Source organism: Bacillus rossius, chromosome 7 (assembly GCF_032445375.1).
Source record: "Bacillus rossius redtenbacheri isolate Brsri chromosome 7, Brsri_v3, whole genome shotgun sequence".
Lineage (NCBI taxonomy): Eukaryota > Metazoa > Arthropoda > Insecta > Phasmatodea > Bacillidae > Bacillus > Bacillus rossius.
Window position 1 is genome coordinate 53,622,764 of NC_086335.1, and position 20,413 is coordinate 53,643,176.

The window sequence follows — 20,413 nt, forward strand, 5'->3', positions numbered from 1 at the left end:
CGTAAGAAGAAAAAAAAACAGACGATGTGTTGTTTCTTTTTATACTTCAAAATAATGTTTTCCCTGAGGAAAACACTCAATAGTACTTTAAATAAGTTTGAAAATGAAAACACGTGATCTATAATGATAAACCGTTTCGAGGTAGAAAAATGTACATTGGATGACATTTTGAAAAGAAAAAAAAACACTTTTGGAAATGGCTACCAAAATTTTATTTGAAACCCAAAAATATAGTTTTTAAGAATTGTTGTGTCTGTTAGTTTAGGCATCAAACCAAAAATTTCTTGGTGGATTTTAGTGAATTTTTTTATTATTAAGTCTTTAGCTAACTTAAACACTAAGTAAAGGTTAAATATGGTTTTAATTTATTAATGTCATCTCCGAAGCTAACCAAGCAAAAGAAAACATATTGGGCACCAATAATTAACACACCAAAACAACCAAACATAATTTTACAATTTTTCAAAATTTAATACCTACCTAAGAGGTGAAAAATGATTTTAGGGTACCTAGTTAATTATATCTCCAAAACTAACTAAGAATAAGAACATACATTGGATACCAATAAACATACCAAAACAACCAAATACAATTTTACTATATTTCGAAATAAAAAACCCATAAAGGGTGAAAAGGGGGTTAGTATGTTTTTTAAAATAAAATCATTATATCTCTGAATCAGATCAAGCAAAATAAAATATATTGAGTGCCAATAATAAAGATACAACACTACCAAACAAAATTTTAACAATTTTCAAAATTCCAACTATAAGGGGTGAAAAGGGGGTAAATATGTTTTTAGGATAAATAATTATATCTCCGCATCTAAATATGCTTAATAAAATATATTGGTATCAATAATAATCATACATTTACTATTAACCAATATTGTTACCATTTTGTGAATATCATGTCTTAAGGGGTGAAAAAAGGATGATTATAGTTTTCAAATTTATAATTATATCTAGAAATCTAATAAAGCATATTCGAATTATTAAATAAAATAATAAATTTACAAAATATACCAACAACAATTTTACCATCCTTGCGAAATTCAACCCTTAAGGGTTAAAAAAGTGTTAAATATGGTTTTTTAAGATAAATAATTGTATATATAAATCTAAAGAACCGCATTAAATGATACTACTTACCAATACCATCAATAATTTTACCATTTTGCGAAATTCAAACCATAAGATTGTTATAAAAGTAAGTATGGTTTTAAAACTAAAAATTAAAACTTGCAAATAGAGTGAGGAATTGAATTTATTATTCATTTGTCAACTTTAGTTTTTATTAGGGTGGAAACGGGGTATATTTTAATCTGTTTAAGAAATTGTATCTCCGAGACTAATTAAAGTACAGCGTAAATTATTTAGTAAGAATAATCAAAGTAATAAACCACTCATTATTGTACCATTTGGCGAGATTCCGTCCCTAAGGGGTGTAAAAGGGGTAAGTTTGGTATTAAGAAAACAATGCATACTTTTGAATGTTCTAGTTCTAAGGGTTAGAAATTAAGAATGAACAACAAGTATATAGAGCTATGAAATGCATTTATTCATTTTTCAGTAACTCGAATTTTAAGAGGGTGAAAAGGGGGTAACTTATTTTATCATTAAAAAATAATCATGTCTCTAGCAAATAAAGTTTGAAGTGGGAAACTGAGAATGAATAACTTAAATAAATCATTTCGTAGGGTGAATATACCATTTTTAGAAATTCGAATACAAAGGTAACTAGAATGATACTTCGAGCAGGACTGTCGGCGTATGCAAATAATTATAGGAGAATGAAGACGCAAGCATTCGTATTTGTAGTAGTTATTTTATAGCCTAACTAACTAATGCCCGGCATGCATCGCAATGCCTCAATATTTTTTTTTACATACAAAGCATCTCTCTCTAATTCTCTATCTCTCTATCTATCTCTCTATGCATATCCCTATATCTCCAGGGGATGGTATGGCCGAACAGTTGGGCAGAGTAGAAAAGAGATTTTTTTTCTAACCTAACTAAAACTAAGTGTATTTTGTAGGGGTCCGGGTTAGGGAGGGACCTAGGTGCGTCTCAGGCCGAAGCCTACACGCCTAGTCATGCTGGGATTAGCCATACAGGGAGAGGTTCGCATGCATCATGTGCTAGGAGGGGATTGGCCAGCCATGGAAACGATTGGCGCCATGAATAACTCCCCTCACTCTTAAACCTAGACTATAACTAGAGATAGGTTGGGCCCAGGTAAAAACCTGCATAGACACAGGGAAAAACCCTGGGCACATTCATGCGGGATGCAAATTGGCATGCATTACATGTAGGAATTTACAGGAGGCAGAGGATGGTCTGGATGAAGTGTTGGACAGAGTAGAAAAGAGTCTACCATGCGGGGGTTGGGCACGTGGACTCGCGGTCCGCTTTGAATTTTATTCGTATCTGGAATATTTGACCAGGGACGCAAGCGCCCCTGGTGGTGAGTGGTTACACTGACCCAGTTGGGCAGAGTAGAAAAGAGTCTGGCGTGCGGGGGAGGGTGCATCCCGAAATGGCGCGAGCGAGCGGTGAGCTTCGGGGAGCTTCGGAACTGCTCGGGCGCGGCCGGGCTTCCCTCGAGAACTGCGGGCGGGAGAGGCGGGAGGCAGTCCCCGCCGCCATGTCGCCGCTGCTGGTCGTGTTGATGCTGGCGGGAGCCGCCGCTGCCGCCGGGGAGGCGCTGTGCGACGGCCTGCCTTGCGACATGGACCCCGAGCTGCGGCGGCGCGTACAGCAGGTGGCGCGCGACTACGAGCGAGAGCTGCGCGAGAGGAACAACACGGGCGTCTGCGGCACCGAGACCATACCGTGAGCTCTTGCCGCCACGGCATGGGCGTTGTGTGTGAGCGTGGATAGTTGGGATGGATGGGGCGTGTGAATGATAGGTGAGGAAGGGAGGCGTGGAAATTGATAGGGGGTGGAAAATAATTGAATACGTGGGATGGGTAAACTGATAGATGAAGTGTGAGAATTGATCGGTGGAATGAGGAAATTAATAGTAGTAGTGTAGGAATGGGGGCTCACGCGGCAGGTTACAGGTTGTGGTGCCTGTGGTGACAACCACCATCTTGTATTATGTCGTCATGGCGGCCATCTAGGATAACCTTGACCTTTGAACTTGGACCTACGTAGTGGTAATTTTTGGATTCTCCATTTTGTTTTACGCCATCTTGGCTTCTAGAACTTTCCGCTATTTTGAATTATGACATCATCGTTGCAATTGACGATATGGTCGCCATATTGAAAATCCGTAATTATTATCCGAATTTAATGGGAAAAATTTTAAAATTAATAAAAAATTTAATTTTTAACATTTTAATATAAAAATATTCGCCTTTATTTCGCCATTTTAGATGATAGTGACACTGTTGAATTTTTTTGTTATGGCCGCCATCTTGAAAATCTATAATTTTCATCCGATTTTGATGGGAACAATGATAAATTAAAAAATTAATAAAATTTTAACAGAAACAACTTCCGCAATTTTTAAAATCATCCACCATCTTGAAAATCAGTAAATATTATCCAATTTTAACCAGACAAATGTTAAATTTTTAACAAAATTTAAACAATAAAATTTTAATAAAAAACATTATGGAGTCTTTGGTTTGATCCCAGTGATGTCATTCGAATCAAAATGGTGACAGACCTTACCTCTATGAAAGAAACAGGCGTACTGACATCCCACCAATAATACCAAGAAATATTACATCAGCAAGTAGAAATCATGGTGACCATCTTATTTTAGTCGGCTTGAGGCTGCCATCTTGGATACAACATAATTTTTTCATCAACTAAAGTGTGCTGTCATCATATTAGTTTAATGTCTACCTGCTAGAGTGCAGTGATTAATAATTGTCAGGTCGTCCACCATATTGTTGGATGTCTTAACCACCATCTTGAAAGTCTGTAATTTTTAAGCTATAAATTCGAAAAATTTCCAAAATCATAAAAAAAATAGCATTTTAAAATAATGATTGATTATGTCATCTCTGTTTCATCCTTGATCAATTCAGAAATGTTGATTTTAGGTAAAACATTATTATTTAATTAAATGTACCATAAAAGTGACAGGTTCGAGAAATATAACAGCAAAATTGCAAAAAAAATTCCTCAATTACAATAAACAAATAAACTATTAGCATTTCTCTATATAAACAGTCTTCTTAGATTACGAAGCGAATCCTTTGCATTACTTGACATGTCTTTTCAGAACAGTTAAACGTGTCAGTTGATTACCACATTTTTCACAGACTGCAGAGTTCTCAATTTCGTTAAAAGGACAGTGGCATATTTCCATGATTACTTGTACTGAACATGTGCACTAATGTCTTACCACAGAATATACAGTTTGATTCCGATGAATTTGCCACCAATCTGTGACAATTCCTTGTGTGCCTTTTCAAGTTTGCGTAGTGTATAAACTAACTACAACACCTGTTGCACTGACATTTAATGCATTCATAGTTATTATAACAATCGTGTATTATGTAATAACGAATTTTAAGTTTTTGATGTTATTACAGTATGTACAGTTGGATGATGGAACACCGTAAGTTGCAGCATCCTTTATCGATGTCACTGACACTGTTGACTTCCATTGTTCCGCTGCTGAAGACACTGCAGACGTTAAAATCTCATGATCTGATGGAACAGTAGGCGCAACCGTTGACACCATTGCCAACAGGATCTGCCTCGTTGTCAACGCAGTCGTCGCCATTGGGATCTATGGAGATGTCAGCAATGTTGCAATCGAAGTCTGCACTGTTGATGATAGGCCTTCTATCCAGGTCGACGTTAATAATGGTAATTATGCCATTGAGTTCTCAAGAATTCTAAGATGCCGGACTAAAATATCAGACAGGTCAAACAAGTCGATACGCACTGCACCACATCCAGAGTTGGACTGAGTTTCTCATCGTCTGGACCTCGCGGCACTGCTTGAGATGCGAGTCAAAACAAAAGCCAGTTTAATTTTTACAAACAGGTTCTGACTTGCAATTCATTGAACCAGTGCAGATTTCATAATTTTTATTTAGACTATCCAGCCGTGAAATTAGTATACCACATTTAATGCAATGAATCAGTATTCTTTGTGCATTAATACGACATAGGCCTATTTCAGGCCTAAGGGAATTGAAGTTCTAGTGAATAACGTACCACAGATCTTACACTGGTGCGATAAAAGTCCATCATTCATTGAAGTATTCAAGGTTTCTGGCGAAAAATCAGCCAATGGAACATCGCCGTCTGATTTCTTCTCTGCAACTGTTATCACAGATGCCATCGGGATCTGCGGTGCCATCGCGTCGCTGCCATTGAGGTCTCCGGTACCATCAAACTCTCCACTGTCGTCAACGATGCCATCGAATTCACCGCTGTCATCAACGATGTCATCAGGTTCTGCACTGCTGATGGTAAACTGGTTCTAGGATTCAAAATTGCAGAAATTTCTAGAAACCAAGATGGCAGAAAACGAAATGGATCCAAAATGGCCACCGAAGTTAAGGTCAAGGTCATAGGTCAATATTAAGGTCATCCAAGTTAGCGACCATGAAGACAGATTCTAATATGGCGGTTGGCGCACAACATGCACCACAACCTAGAACCTGCCACAGGGCCATTCCTAATAGGTGGGATGGGGAAATTGATGTTTGGAGGGTGGGTGAATGATAGGTGGGGAAGGGAGGTTGTAGCTTGTAGTGTGGACATTAATAAGGGGCACGGGGGGGGGGGGGTTGATAAATGGGGCGGTTAAATTGATAGGTGGGACAGGGAAATGTATGTGTGAGCATCAGTTGATAGATAGGGAAGGGAAATTGATATGTTGGGATGGGAGATTAATAGACGGAGGAAGGGAGATTTATTGTTGGGATGCGAAATTTAAAGGTGGGACAGTAAAATTTATAATTGGGGGGGGGGGGGGGGGTAGACATGTGTGACAAGAAGCCTCCCACCACTCATCCTATACCACCATGAAACCCCAACACACTTTCTCGCAACCTCTTAATAAATGGTCTCGCCTCCCTAATTTCCAACATCTTCATAGTAGTCGAGCTATGTCACTGAGCCTCAAAAATATAGTGTGTAGTCTTGAAATGCTAGATCTTTTCGTAAAATTTTACTCAACCATAGTAAGTAGCATAGGCTAGTTTACATATTATTTGTTAATGCCGGTTCTGAGAAGAACTCACAGATTTTGTAATTGAAATCCATGATGCTATGATGTAAGCAAGTTTTAAACTCGGCTTTTAATATGCTTCATTATTCCAATTTTAACTCACAGTTAACAGTAAAATATGTTTTGATTTTGTTAAATTATAAACATAATAAACTGTAAAGAAATCACTAGTTAATCCAACAAAAATATTAAAAATAAGAAACATCTAACTCTATTTTAATCCACTTCTCTTTGTGCACTGTTTAAGTGTTCTATTGAATATTAAAATTCAAAACCTTTGACAAGAAAAACAAAACAAAACAAAAACTGTATATTTCAGATACAACTAAAAATATCATAACTTAATGTTTTTTATGCAATAATTTAACCAAGTGGAAGTTATAACCATGAAAATTTCAATAGAAGACAATAATGATCCACCAACACACTGCAAGACAGCGTAAGTAATTATCTATTTTCCAGATGATTTTAATATTGTGCCATTACGATTTTCAGCAACGTTACAGCACATCGCAACTAGGAGAGAGTTTGAAGCATAGAATAAAAAAGTTAATAAAGATTTAAAAGATAAAAACATTGTAAATATGTGTATTAAATGTTTTTTAACACTCATTTTTATAATAACTATAACTAATCTGAGATACAAATGCCCAACATAATTTCACTCATAGAGAGATTTGAGTGGTAAACTTTCTTTTTAAAATTCAAAGGAAAGAGCAAAATGTAATAAATCAACAACTAAAGAGCAAATCAGTGCAGTGGCGTAGCCAGGATTTGTGTATGGGGGTTGTTAAGATGCATGCCCCCCCTCCCCCCGTAATAAAGCGAGGTCCTCCCCTGGGAAAATTTGGATTTTAAGGTGTAAAATAGTGATATTTTAGCAGTTTTCGGTTCTTAAATTTAAATATTGTAATGGTAAAATTTTTATTAATTTTAATATGAAATTTGTTTGAGTGATCAATAAGAAATTAATTAAATTTTTGGTTCTAGGGGGGGGGGGGGGGGGGTTGAACCCCTAAACCCCCCCTCCCTTGGCAACGACCCTGAATCAGTGTTACAAAAACAAGTGAGTCCGAACTGTTAAATTTTTAAGAATAATTTAACACGTAGGAACAATTTTCATAAACATACCTCCAATTTCCCCTGAATTCCACAAAAAAACTATGGGTGCAGAAACAATTTGTCGGCACCCACAATCCGTCTTCCCTTTTTTTGCTATTTATAAAAAAAAATTTAAAAGCAGGTTTCTTTAGTAGAATACACAGAATTTCATTAGAAAAATGGGGGCAGGGGTAGGGATAGAACCTCTTTGCCTGCTGTTTGCTTTGAAATTGTTTCCCTTCGTTGTGGTAATGATAGATTTATTAGGATTGCTTAGAATCAGAGATTAGAGAAAGTTACAGATGGAGCATAAACACAGTTTGTAGGTATCTCTGCTGAAGCCATGGGACGTAAGGGGGAAGCAGGTCGCCGCCATATTGTTCCATGAAGATAATCGCATTTTCTCATTAGTGATGTATGTATGGTGATGGAAAAGTGCATGAATATTAAACAAATAAAGACTGTTGACTCGAGAAAAATGATTGTGTACAAGAGTATTTAGTAAACTACATTTCTATATACTATATAAACAAATGGCAGCCATCTTCTTACGTGAACAAACTGGCCTCAGTGCTCAGAGCTTATGCTCCATCTGTAACTTTCTCTAATCTCTGCTTAGAATTGCTTAGAAACTGGTGTACGCCCCTGGAATTCGTAGCTATTTGAGATCATAAATCATTACGAATTAAGCCCGCTGGAGTGCAAAGCTTAAACGATCATTGTCTGGAAAGACTCGGTTTACTATCCTTGTAGGATAAGCTAAACTGCTAAATATATCGTTGTATGCATATTATGCCTAAACTAATTTTTGGAGCCAGTTTATTTCTAGTGTTATCAAATCCCTGAGGTATAACTAGCCCACTAAAAAAATATAGAAGAATTTGTATGAACAATTTAAAATACAAATTAAAATTTAATCATTTGTGGTAAAAGCAAGAATAACTAAAATGTTCGACAAACTCAGAAATTATTTTTAATGTCTCAAACAGTAAATAAGAGTTTCATTGCATTGTATATACTTACATTATAGTTTATGTTTATGAATGTGTACTTATTACTACGCCTATGTTCACAGCCGTCCAACTTCTCGTGATGTGCGGAATGACAGCCTTAATGGAATTATTGCCGCAAATGAGGTACGAGATTGTAGCTTTCTTTATTAGCCTTTTATCATATACTATACAACTATATATCTATTTGATATAATCTATTGTCAACAACAGGGTGATTAGAGACAGAGGCAGGACAATCAACAACACAAATGGAAGGAACACACACTTGGTAAGGAAAATTCCAGCATTTTCTGGAGTTATCTCGGGACATAATAAAAGCCCGTATATAGGGGGCCCGTAACAGTTATCAATACCGGAGTTCGAGTTAGGCATTTTACCACTGCTCCACCTAAGTCTGTATGAAGGTTCATAGTTGCTCATTGCCATTTGGAATCAAATAAAAATTTCCACATTTTGCTACTATAAATAGGTTAAATAATATATGAATCCAGAAATTGGTAAAATAACACCTCTGATACACTCGCTTAAACATTAATGGTAGAGATAGCTGGTTATTTGGAACCACGAGATTATGTGCAAATAAAAACAAGTTGGTTATACAATTATGCTTGTTTTAACACAGCTAAAACAAAAAAGCCTAAAATACCTTCGTTCACGGAGAAAATACTCATAAATTAATTATCTGAGACAATATTAAAGTTGTTTATAGCCTAATATATATTAATTTTTATTTGGCCATTAAAAAAATTAAAGTCAATTTAGAATGCGAAAGATTTAAAATTTAACAGGTAAAAATATTGAATGCAGCCAGTCTCTGTAAAATTGCAGGCATTCAGATAAATTAAGCCATTTGAAGATAAAGTTTTAAAAATTTATAATAAAGGAATTTTTTTAATGACATAAAAACTGTTGAATCCAAGATGGCTCCTTTACTTTTATTTTTCTCCAATACGTGGAATATTCTTCATTGTCCACCTCGAAAGAGTAGGGGAGCACAAAACCAGATTAAGGTCAATGGGGTTGAAGCCAAGAAGGAAAAAAGATACAGTTGTGTTTGAATGTTGCAATTTTTTGTTTTCTTTTTTATCACCACGAGAAAACATTAAGTCGAATTTCTAGTCGCTTTCAGATAACCATAATACGACATTATGGATAAAAACGCTTTAAGCCATTAGAAATTTTATCTTTTATAACTGATATTTCTTTGTTAAAATAGTAAGTTCAGGACTGTAATATTTTGTGGGTGTGCACACTAAGTTAACATAATGCAGTTCGAGTATATGCAGAAAAATATTTCTGTACTTTTACAAAAAGATTTCTTTGGAAACCAGTTTCAAACAAATAGTTTGTAATTTACATGAAATATATTGTAACTTTGTAAAACACATGTCTATGGTTAGTTTTGCATATATTAAATATATTTTTCTTACGTACATTTCTGCATAATTTTATATTTTTATTGATGTTTCATTCAAAGCAATATTTTTTTCTAACCATGTAAAATATAATCGATAATTCAATCATTTGACTTTATTTTGTTGTATCATGCTTATTAATGTTCGCAGTTATTTCTGGAAAGCTATTCAGTGAACTGTTTACAAACAACTTTTAACTATAGCAGGTACTAGGACAACACAAAGTATATATGCACGGGTAAGACTCCCATATTCAACCTGCTCGCCAATAATCGAATTTTTGCTTCCCGCATGTAAGTGCCCAGGGTATTCCCTGTGTCTATGCAGGTTTTACCTGGGCCCAACTTATCTAGTTTATAGTCTAGAATAGTCAGTGAGGGGAGTTAGTCATGGCGCCAATCGCTGCCATGGCTAGCCAATCCCCCTCCTAGCACACAATGCATGCTCCCTCTCCCGCATGGCTTAACCCCTGCATGATTAGAGCGTATAGGCTTTGGCCTGAGACGCATTTAGAGTCTCTCCCTAACCCATAACCCTCCCAAACACACTTAGTTTTAATTTAGGTTAGGAAAAAAAAAATAGAAACCTGTATTACAGTTGTTTTCATGTGAATTACAAACTGCAGAGTGTACACGTGGGAAGACGGCGTTGGTGATGTGCCCACAGACGGGGACGGTGCGCGAGTACGTGACGGTCCCGTACTGCTGCCCTGGCTACCGCAGGAGCCGCAGCGACCGGTGCGCGCCCGTCTGCCCGGGGCCCTGCCTGCACGGGAACTGCGCCAGCCCGGGCAACTGCAGCTGCCACCGGAGCCACGCGCTCGACCGCAGCGGCAGCTGCGTGCCCACCTGCCCGCGCTCCTGCCTCAACGGCCGCTGCACCGCCGGCAGCGACACCTGCCTCTGCAACCCGGGCTACTCCGCCGACGGCAAGATCTGCGCGCCCGTCTGCGAGGGCGGCTGCGCCAACGGCAACTGCACCGCCCCTGGTGTCTGCAAGTGCAATGCAGGTCCGTTTCTTCCTTGCTTCAGCGGTGTTGCGCCAGACTGGCGAATCGCAGCAGCCTGTGTACATGTATACGCATATATACACTAATACACTAATACATTGTATATACTCGACTGCATCATGTGCGTGTTGGACTCTTTTTTGGACGGGTAAAATCTTGTGAGTTCGCGTCACCGACATGCTAGTGATATAATACCAAAATCATTTTCTTACGTACATTTGACTTAGAAATGATGTCATGTTACACATTAAAAAAAAAAAAATTAAATTTTCACTTCTGTGGGCAGTCCCCATAACTGCCTTTTCGTATTATTTTTTTTTTAAGTTGATCGGTGTGTTGTACGATACAGTTGGCTTCCAAGGAGGATCTTGTTCGACTCGCAGGCCATGCCAAGGACGCGGAAGGGAAGTGTGCTCCTGTCTGCCGGGGAGGCTGTGTGAACGCGGCCTGCACGGCGCCCGACACCTGCAGCTGCCTGGACGGCCACGCCAAGAGGAACAAGGATCCCAGCAGCAGGATCTGCGACCCGCAGTGCGCTCCGCCCTGCGAGCACGGCACCTGCACGGCGCCCAACACCTGCAGCTGCCGGCCGGGCTACAAGAAGGACCGCAGGGCGGCGCACAGGTGCGGTGGTTGAGACCACACTGGTGGCAGAAATATTCATATAAAACATGTACAACTGTCCCACTGCAAAATGGTGTTCCGCAGTAATACTGGGTTCGGTTTCTTCCCAGACATTTATTCTTTGTGTTGTCCCAGTACCTCAAATAGTGCTATTTGTAAATATTTCACCGAATAGCTTTCCAGTGTTAACTGCGCACATTAATAAGCATATTGATACAGAATAAAGTTCAAATATTGAGAATTCGACTATATTTTGTATGGTTGAAAACATTATGCTTGAATTTAAACTCAGTATTATTTCGTAAATGCAAAAATAACCATAGCCATGGCTTGTACGAAGTTACAATGTTACGAGCTATTTCTTGGCAACTGTTTTCCAAAGGAAGATTGTTCTTACAAGTACAGAATTGCCTCCAGATGCCGCCCGACCTGCGCCAAGGCCTGCGTGAACGCCGTCTGCGTCGCCCCGGACACGTGCGCCTGCAAGAAGGGGTACGCTAGCGGCGCGACCAATGTCACGTGTGTGCCGCTGTGCCCCGGTGGGTGCGTGAATGGCGCGTGCACCGCCCCGGGCGAGTGCACCTGCGACCCGGGCTACGCCAAGGACACGCGTGGCAACGCCTCCTCCAATGCCTGCCTGCCCACCTGCGCCGCGGGCTGTGTGAATGGGGAGTGCACAGGCAGGGACGTATGCACCTGCCACGCGGGTATGTATGCGCGCTGGCAATACAATCATATTTTTTTGTTTACAAGTGGAACATAAAATAATCATTGGAAATTACAGATATTTGTAAATTTGTACAATTACATGACAACAACTTTATCACTACAAAATACTTTTTTCGGATTCTTACCCGGGCAATTTATACTTTGTGTTGTCCCAGTAAGTCCGACAGTTAAGGATATTTGTTAACCGTTGACTGAATAGTGTTCCAGTATTAAATGCGCACATTGACAAAATAAAGTCCAATTAATAAAAAATATATAAAATTATGCACCAATTTTTGTAAAAAAAAAAACACACACACTCAGTATTTTCTAGAAAAACCTATTTCATATATAGCAAAATTCCAGAGCCATGTGTTGTACAATGTTCCAATATCGTCTTGTAGTATTACAAAATATTTCTTGGCAACTGGTTTCCAATGGCAGGGCACAATTGTCAGCTTATTTTGGATGGAAGTTCTGTGAGGAAATTGAAGAAGACCATGCTTTGAGTTAGGTTTAAAATTTGTGGAGCCACTTTACTTGGTGGCAATGGTCGGCATTTTGGCTGACCTAGTTAAAATCTCTGAGTCAGATTCGGATACTGAGTTAGAAATATTATTATTACTCCAGCACATGTTAAGGTCCCCACCTACCTGGGCACACATAAGGATTTGTGCAGTGCTCCAGAAAAAAAAACTACATTAAGCTAAGGTGTATTAGTAGTTGTGTTCCCGTATTTCCTTTTTAAACAGAACTTAAAAAGTGAAAATGGCTCAAATGCTTGAAAAATGCAGTTCATATTCTTCAAAGCACTCAGGGGACTCATTCTTATGCCATATAATGCTATTGCTATTGCTATGCTATTGCTCATATTTCATACTTTCCTTATCCACAACGAGTAGACTGCGCGTCAGTCCCTGCTCTTAGTTGTGACACCGTGCTAATAGCACCTTTGAGCATTGTATTTAACAATCCCGCTTCACTACCACAATACACCCCTGACTACGCAGGCCCCTTAAGGAAGGAAAAACATTGTGTTTTGAGAGGGGGGGGGGGGGTGAAATGAGTATAAGACAAAAAGAGGACCTCATGAGGAATTTTCACCAACAAGATAGTAGCCAATGAACACAATCAAATGGCACTAACTTAGATATGAAGGAAAGCGTGTGTGAGGTCCAAAAGTGGGCACGTGTGGCACAGCATGTATTGTCCTGCCCTGCCCTGCTTTGTGTCTCAATTCGCGATGTTCCCCTCCTTCCCCCTTCCACTGAAAATGGACAACAGACACTAAGTTGCCTTGCCTGCGACACCTGCGCATCAACGTGCCCCCGGTCTTAGTGAAAGAATGCACAAATTGTCTCCTCTATGGGTTTCGGAGTCCACTAAATTATCTTGGAGACGTAAGTGGTAACATCGTTGATATTCGCCTCTTTGTTGGTATTTAAGTGGCTTTAAATCCACTATACAATCTTGGAGGTCTTAGAAGACTTGTCGCCCAATGTCTTCATTTTGTGATGTACATCCTAATTTTTCGAGCCCATTCTTGAAGATCCCATCATCTTAAGCATCCTTGTCGGTAATCAAATGGTTCGTAGCCCACAAATTAAACTTGGTGATGCTGTTGTATTAAGCCACCTTGTATGTTCTCTAGTGTTTCAAAGCCTACTATAAAATTTTGGGGGTTGTAAAGTATTTGTAGCTTTTTAAATAATCACTGAGGTTTTTGAGGTACAATTGTCTTAATTCTCCATGTTGGTAGTCATGTGGTTCGTAGCTTACTAAACTTGGTGGCTCCGTTCGCAATGTTGGTATTCAATTGTTTCAAAGCATGATATAAAATATTGGGGTCTCAATAGGACTACTAAAACTTCTGGGAAAGTTGAGTAATGAAACTGTAGATGTCTGCTGCTACCGCTCCGCCACCTTAACTCAAACCAATGTAGAAGTACATGCCCACTGCCACTTCACTGGGAAGTATTCAGGTCCATCGTGCAATGTGTGCAACAAGCGCCGACACCGTCCAAAGAAACCTGCCAGTCCTCTTCCACAATCTAGGCTATGATGATAAAGAAAATTTCATTATACATTTTTGGTGTTGAGGTGGTTTGTAGCTTCTGTATAACCAAGTATGTATGTGTTAGATATTCATCTGGTTGCAGGGTTGGCTGGATTAAACCACAATGGTTTAAACCTAGTGGTATTTATAAAAAATCCAAATGATTTTTAATAATGTATTTTTAAATAAAATATCTTAATTTTTTTTATGAAAGATCTTGATTCCATTCTAATAGCAAAAAATGTTAGCGATGTGCAGAATTGCTGGACTTAACTTCTTTTATGTTATAACTTTTTCTGGTTCAACATCAGTGGCAGAAAGCGGCAGTGGCGTAGCCAGGGGGGGTTTTAGGGGTTCAACCCCCCCCCCCCTTAGCAACAAATATTTAATTAATTTCTTATTCATCACTCAAACAAATTTCATATTAAAATTAATAAAAATTTTACAATTACAATATTTAAATTTAAGTACCGAAAACTGCTAAAATAGCACTATTTTACACCTTAAAATCCAAATTTTCCCGGGGGAGGACCCCCGGACCCCACCCACCGCTATAATACGGGAGGGGGGGGCCATGCTTCTTAACACCCCCATACACAAATCCTGGCTACGCCACTGTATGTGAGGCATGGGTCTACGCAGGGGCGTAGCCAAGGGGGGGGGGGAGTTAACCCCCCCCCCTAGCACCAAATCTTTAATTATTTTCGTATTCATCACTCAAACAAATTTCATATTAAAATTAATAAAATTTTTACCATTACAGTATTTAAACTTAACACCCCCCATACACAAATCCTGGCTACGCCACTGGAAAGCGGGATGCTGTATTGGTTTCATTTGAACGTGCTGAGAACTGGAGTAACTAATGTAATAAAAAAGCGGTTTTAAACAAAAAAAATTGGTTGTCTGTAAAGTCGGTTTACGGACGATAGTTTAACTTGACATCGTCATTACAAAACATTGATGAAATGATTGCATACTTTCATGAATAAAATTGAATAATTTTTGTTGAATTATCACTATTTTGTATGGATACAAAGAAGGAGTGAAATAAAATCTACAATTTAATTGACAAATTTACTTTTATTTGCACTCATTAATTCAAATATGTTTATTACTTTAACGAACAGATTATTTTAACTATAACTTTTATACATGTTTGGTTTTTTAACTTCTTCCAATCTGTGTTGTTCTGTTAAGGATAGGTCGATGATAGGAAAAGTAGGAAACAAATGGGAGTGTTTCAAGTTAAATGTGCCTCGGAAAAAGTCAAAATCGATGGTTGTTCCATCGAGTGGAAGAGAGATAGATGCGGCGCAAGCGTATAATGAGCGTAATGGGACACAGCGTAACGGGACAATTTTCGTGCGTGCAGCCGGCGTTCATCGATTTATTAGACGTTGTCACGTCAAAACCAGGTGGTTGTTTTTCCCCAACCCTGTGTGGTTGCGACGCTGCCGCGCAGGGTACAAGAAGGACCCCGCGACGCGGGAGGGGAACCGGTGCGTGCCCGACTGCCCGGGTGGCTGCGGCGCCGGGGGCAGCTGCGTGGCCCCGGGCGCCTGCGCCTGCCTGCCGGGCCACGCCAGAGACGACCGCACGGGAGGGTGCGTTCCCGCCTGCGACCCGCCCTGCGTGCATGGGGAGTGCACGGCGCCCGGCACGTGCGCCTGCCGGCCCGGCTACTCGGGCCCGCAGTGCGCCCCGGTCTGCGAGCCGGCGTGCGTAAACGCCGTGTGCTCGTCGCCCAACCTCTGCCTCTGCCTGCCGGGCCACGTCAAGGACCGCTCCAGCCGGGCCCGCAACAAGTGCGTGAGGCGCCTCTGAGCCCCGAGCCGACGCTTCTTTGTACCATGAGCTTACCTAACCAATAAACAACATGTATACACCTGCACACTTGTCCGGATCCTTACCCTGCTTTGTGTTGTCCCAGCAACCTTCAAATCAGGGACGTCGGAACGTTTTCATGAGTTGGGAAGGGGGGGGGGGGGCGAAAAGATGTATCACACTTACCTCAGTTCTAGAGCGGGGGATCCGGGGGCTCTCCCTCGGAAAAATTTGGAATATTAGATGCAAAATTGTGCTATTTAATGAGTTCCCGAACCAAAATATTATTACGATTTACCGCAGGTTCGTAAAGGATAGCCCAATTAAAGATTTTTATCACACACACACAGTTTTATTTATTACCACTACTTGTCACTTACAAATAATCTTCAAAATTGGCAGATTATTAATTACACGTAAAGAAATGTCAATTCCCCAGTCACTCCTTTCACACACCTCGCTGGGCCGCACTTCCGGTGCAACTCTCGCCGCAGCACCCCTCGTGGGTCTCCGCCGCGGGACTCCGTCGCCGCACTCCGCCGCCGCCGTCACACCCTTCGCCGAGATCCCACACGACGACTCACTCGCAACCTCACTCGGGACTCCGCCGCGCCCGCGACTCTATCGCCCGGAAACTCCCGACTTTACTGAACTCACTCACTCCCTGCCCTGGAACCTTCATCCAAGGACTTCGCCACTCTGCCGACCCGCGGCACTATCGCCCGGAAACTCCGCCGCGGGAGAACTCCCCACTGAACTCTCTACTGAACTCAACTCGAAGGTCGGCCCAACCTCCTTATATAGCCCTTGGGTTCCCGTCCAGAATAATCGGGCATGTCTCCGAGATATCGCGCGACCTTCGCCGTCGAAATGCCCAGAAACGCGTCGTGAGTCCTCGAAGGACGCGGCGGCTGTTCAAAGAACGCCGATAAACGCAACAAGCATCGGGTTCCCACAAAACGCGCCGATAAACATGTCTGAGTCCTTTTATGCCGCAGTGCGGCCTCTTTTACGTAACTCGATCTTAGGCAGGTGCGCGCTGTGAAGGTCAGGATGTCGCGAGATAGTATGACACGAGATACCAGGGAGAGGATGCGGGTGGAAGGGGGCGCAGACAGGCCGAACGAGCGAGGTGACGCCAAGCACTGCAGCCAAGCGCGATCGTAACAATATTAAATACACGATTCCAAGAATTTGATGACGTAGTATGTATTAAATACTACTCTGGCAGTAGATGTAGTACAATTTAAATAAAATACCATCTAGGAATTTGCAATCATTTTACAGTATATTGACAATCATAAATTTGATTTTCTAATCAATGTGATCACCAATGCAACGTCTGTAACTACTGGTTGAGAAAAACACAACTAGGACCAAACATTTATTCTGGGAAAAGGAGGGGGGCGAAATGCTACCCTCGGCCCCCCCCCCATACATAACAGCACGGGGGCGACTCGCCCCTGCTGCCCCCCCCTGTTCCGACGTCCCTGCTTCAAATGTTAAAGTTATTTGTGAACCGCTTCCTGAATAGATTCCAGTGTCAACTGCGCACATAATAAGCATACTACAACATTGAATATTCGATTATCTTTTCCATGGTTGAATGAAACATCAATTAAAATATAAAATCCTGCGCCAATGTTTGTAAGAAAAGTCAGTATTATCTCGAAAAAACGTATTTCATGTAGGTATGCAATAATAACCATAGCCATGTGTTTTACAAAGTTGCACTATATATTGTGGCATTGAAAACTATATCTAGGTTACTGGTTTACAAAGGACTCTTTTGTAAAAGTTCGGAAATAATTTTTTTCTGTGCAACTGTTTATCTGACCAGCGTTCTACTTTATTTACTCGAGGTGGGAAGAACAGTTTAAGGAGTGCAGGAGAGTGTAGAAGAATTGAACACAGTTAATGGTGAAGAGACAGAGGATGATGGAAGCAGTTTATTATGGTGATGTTGATGATGATGGTGTTGATTATGATCTTTCTAGCTAATACATCATCGCCCAAAAATGAGTTTCCTTCAAGAGAGGAAAAAAAAAAAACATAAGCAACCTCGGATGTTTTCACATACATTGTGAGGATAACACGAAGACACGATCTGAACAATCATTTTCTGTTATCGCATACTCCGCAAAAATGGTAAAACTCGAGCATTTTAATTTTAACTCCCTCCAAGCTCTCAGACAACCTCGGCAAGTTTTGAAGTTTTTAGTTTATATCAGTACAGTGAGTCTAACTACCAAAATACCAAATACTTAGTCAAAAGAACTAATGGGAGCTGCTGCACCTATCTACTCGCCCTGATTGGCATTTGGCTGGATTATGGGTTCTACACCTCCCGCTAATGGGGATTTTTTTAAAAAAAAATACGAGCTTTCGCGGAGAATGGCCTTATGACAAACGATAGTAAAAGGCCCATTCACAATGTCAAATAATACCCCTCCAACTATATATGACAATATAGTTAGGAGTGTAGCATTGGACGGAAAATGGCTTCCAATTTTAATCGTGTCACACTACTAAAGTTTTTTTTTTGGTCCAAGCGATCTCAGAATTTTCAGTTTGAATCTCATTTTGAAATTAAATAATGCATCACAGTGTTGGTTGGAACTATTGAACTTTTTATGCTATTAGTGAATTTAAAATCTTTTAAAATGTATAAATTTAAATGAAATTTAATGTTTAGTAAATTTTGAAACTTATAGAAACATGATTTCCATTTTACAGATAAAATTATTTCCAATACGACATTCATATTAACATTATTTTAGTCAGAGGTGCCCACCCCCCCACCTCCGAAATTTTTATGCCATTTTCTCAATGATTTACTCAATTATTTTATAATATTATGCTTTTTTAGTATTATATTTTATCACATTTTGCATTAATTTAAACTGATTTTCTAATAATAATTTTGGTCACATTAGGTAATATTTCCATCCTGAACCGACAGATGCCAAATTGCTTTTGTTGAGGAAAGTGCGGGGTTGCCAATTTGATTTACAAGATCCCTTTCAATTATCAAAGCACCAGAAACGTATTTTCACATTAGAAGCTATAATTATGTTAGTAATATATACATTTTTCTCGTCTTTTAACCACCCCCCCCCCCCCTGAAATTTTAATGACGCAGTCTGCGTCGTTACCCCCCCTTGTGGGCACCCCTGTTTTAGTTAATTCACTTTTATAATCTCATTAATAGTCCACGTGTTCCTCGTCATTTTAAAGCTTCGTTATGACGGAAACGTATGCCATTTCTGTTTTCTATAGGCACGATTTTGATTGACTGGTTGCATCCTACATCCAACATATTTTAGAACCCGTCCTAAGGATGACTTCCTCGTCAAAGAAAATCACGTGTTTTCTCAGCAGGTTGTTGTTACATCGCAATAAAATACACTTTTTTGTTCTCAAAAGTACGTTATTTATAAAAACAATCTTTGAATGTTACAATTGCTTACTGGACTGTCTGTTTTTAAGATGTATAAGACAGTACCTACTCGTACATGTGATACAGTAAACACAGCAATTAAGTTACATTTTTTCTAAAATATTTACGCGCTAGTAAAACTATTTGCCCTAATGTACACTACACCGTTGACTGATTTTTTTTAGATTTGAACTCTTTTAGACACTGATATATTATATACGGTGTCAGTGGCGGATCCAGGATTTTGGTTTGGGAGGGGCTTGCCCTAGCTGAGGCTAGGCTTTATCAAGGCAAATACTAAAACAATAGTGGACCCAGTTGCTTTTGGAGGGGGCTTGAACCCCTTAGCCCCCCCCCCCTCTGGATCCGCTACTGTACGGTGTTTTTATATTTACAAAAAAGCTTAAAATATTACTAACTTCTCAACGAGTATGAAATGGCTGCGAAGTGTCTTCTTTGTAGTGGTCAGCTAGGTATTGTGTAAGTGGGTTTTACAAGTGAAATAGTAAGCTACGTTAACAATACTGCGGTAGTACAGACACTTAGGGTGTCATTAACGAAAAAAAGATTCATTCACCTTTATAAGAAGATTATGAATTTAAAGTCTGATTTAAATTAATTTAACAGTTGAATAATTTTGATTTTAAATTTTAAAAGCGCTCTATTAAAAAAACTCTTAACTATATAATTTGCATACTCTTCACTGCTTTTATTGTGCACATAACTCAGTGAAAATATAATACTTAAGCATGAAGTTCCTTCTATCATTTTTGGAAAGATCAAAATTGTCAAATCTATAAGGTTTTGAATTTTTCGAATTGTCATTTTAGAAATCAAAATTGTTTTGAAATAATTTTGTGCCAATAGTGTACCACCCAATAGGTTGATTTTTAATAAAAAAAAGTTCTTCTAAACTCAATAATTTTTTCCAGAGGCACGGATACGTTTTGAAAATGATAATCATATGGACAGTAGGTTGAAAATACCCAAGAAGGCGAGTAAAAGAAACAACGA

At 39.6% G+C, this 20,413-nt stretch overlaps 1 protein-coding gene across 1 annotated transcript; it reads left to right on the forward strand.

The window, feature by feature from the left end:
- The first annotated feature begins 2,538 nt into the window (after positions 1-2,538).
- LOC134534564 (von Willebrand factor D and EGF domain-containing protein-like) lies at positions 2,539-16,021 on the forward strand. Its single transcript, XM_063373045.1, has 6 exons — positions 2,539-2,834; positions 8,384-8,444; positions 10,403-10,745; positions 11,129-11,369; positions 11,787-12,076; positions 15,599-16,021. Exons 1-6 carry the CDS (start codon positions 2,539-2,541, stop codon positions 15,958-15,960), a joined length of 1,593 nt encoding a protein of 530 aa, XP_063229115.1. The 3' UTR covers positions 15,961-16,021.
- The last annotated feature ends 4,392 nt before the right edge of the window (positions 16,022-20,413 follow it).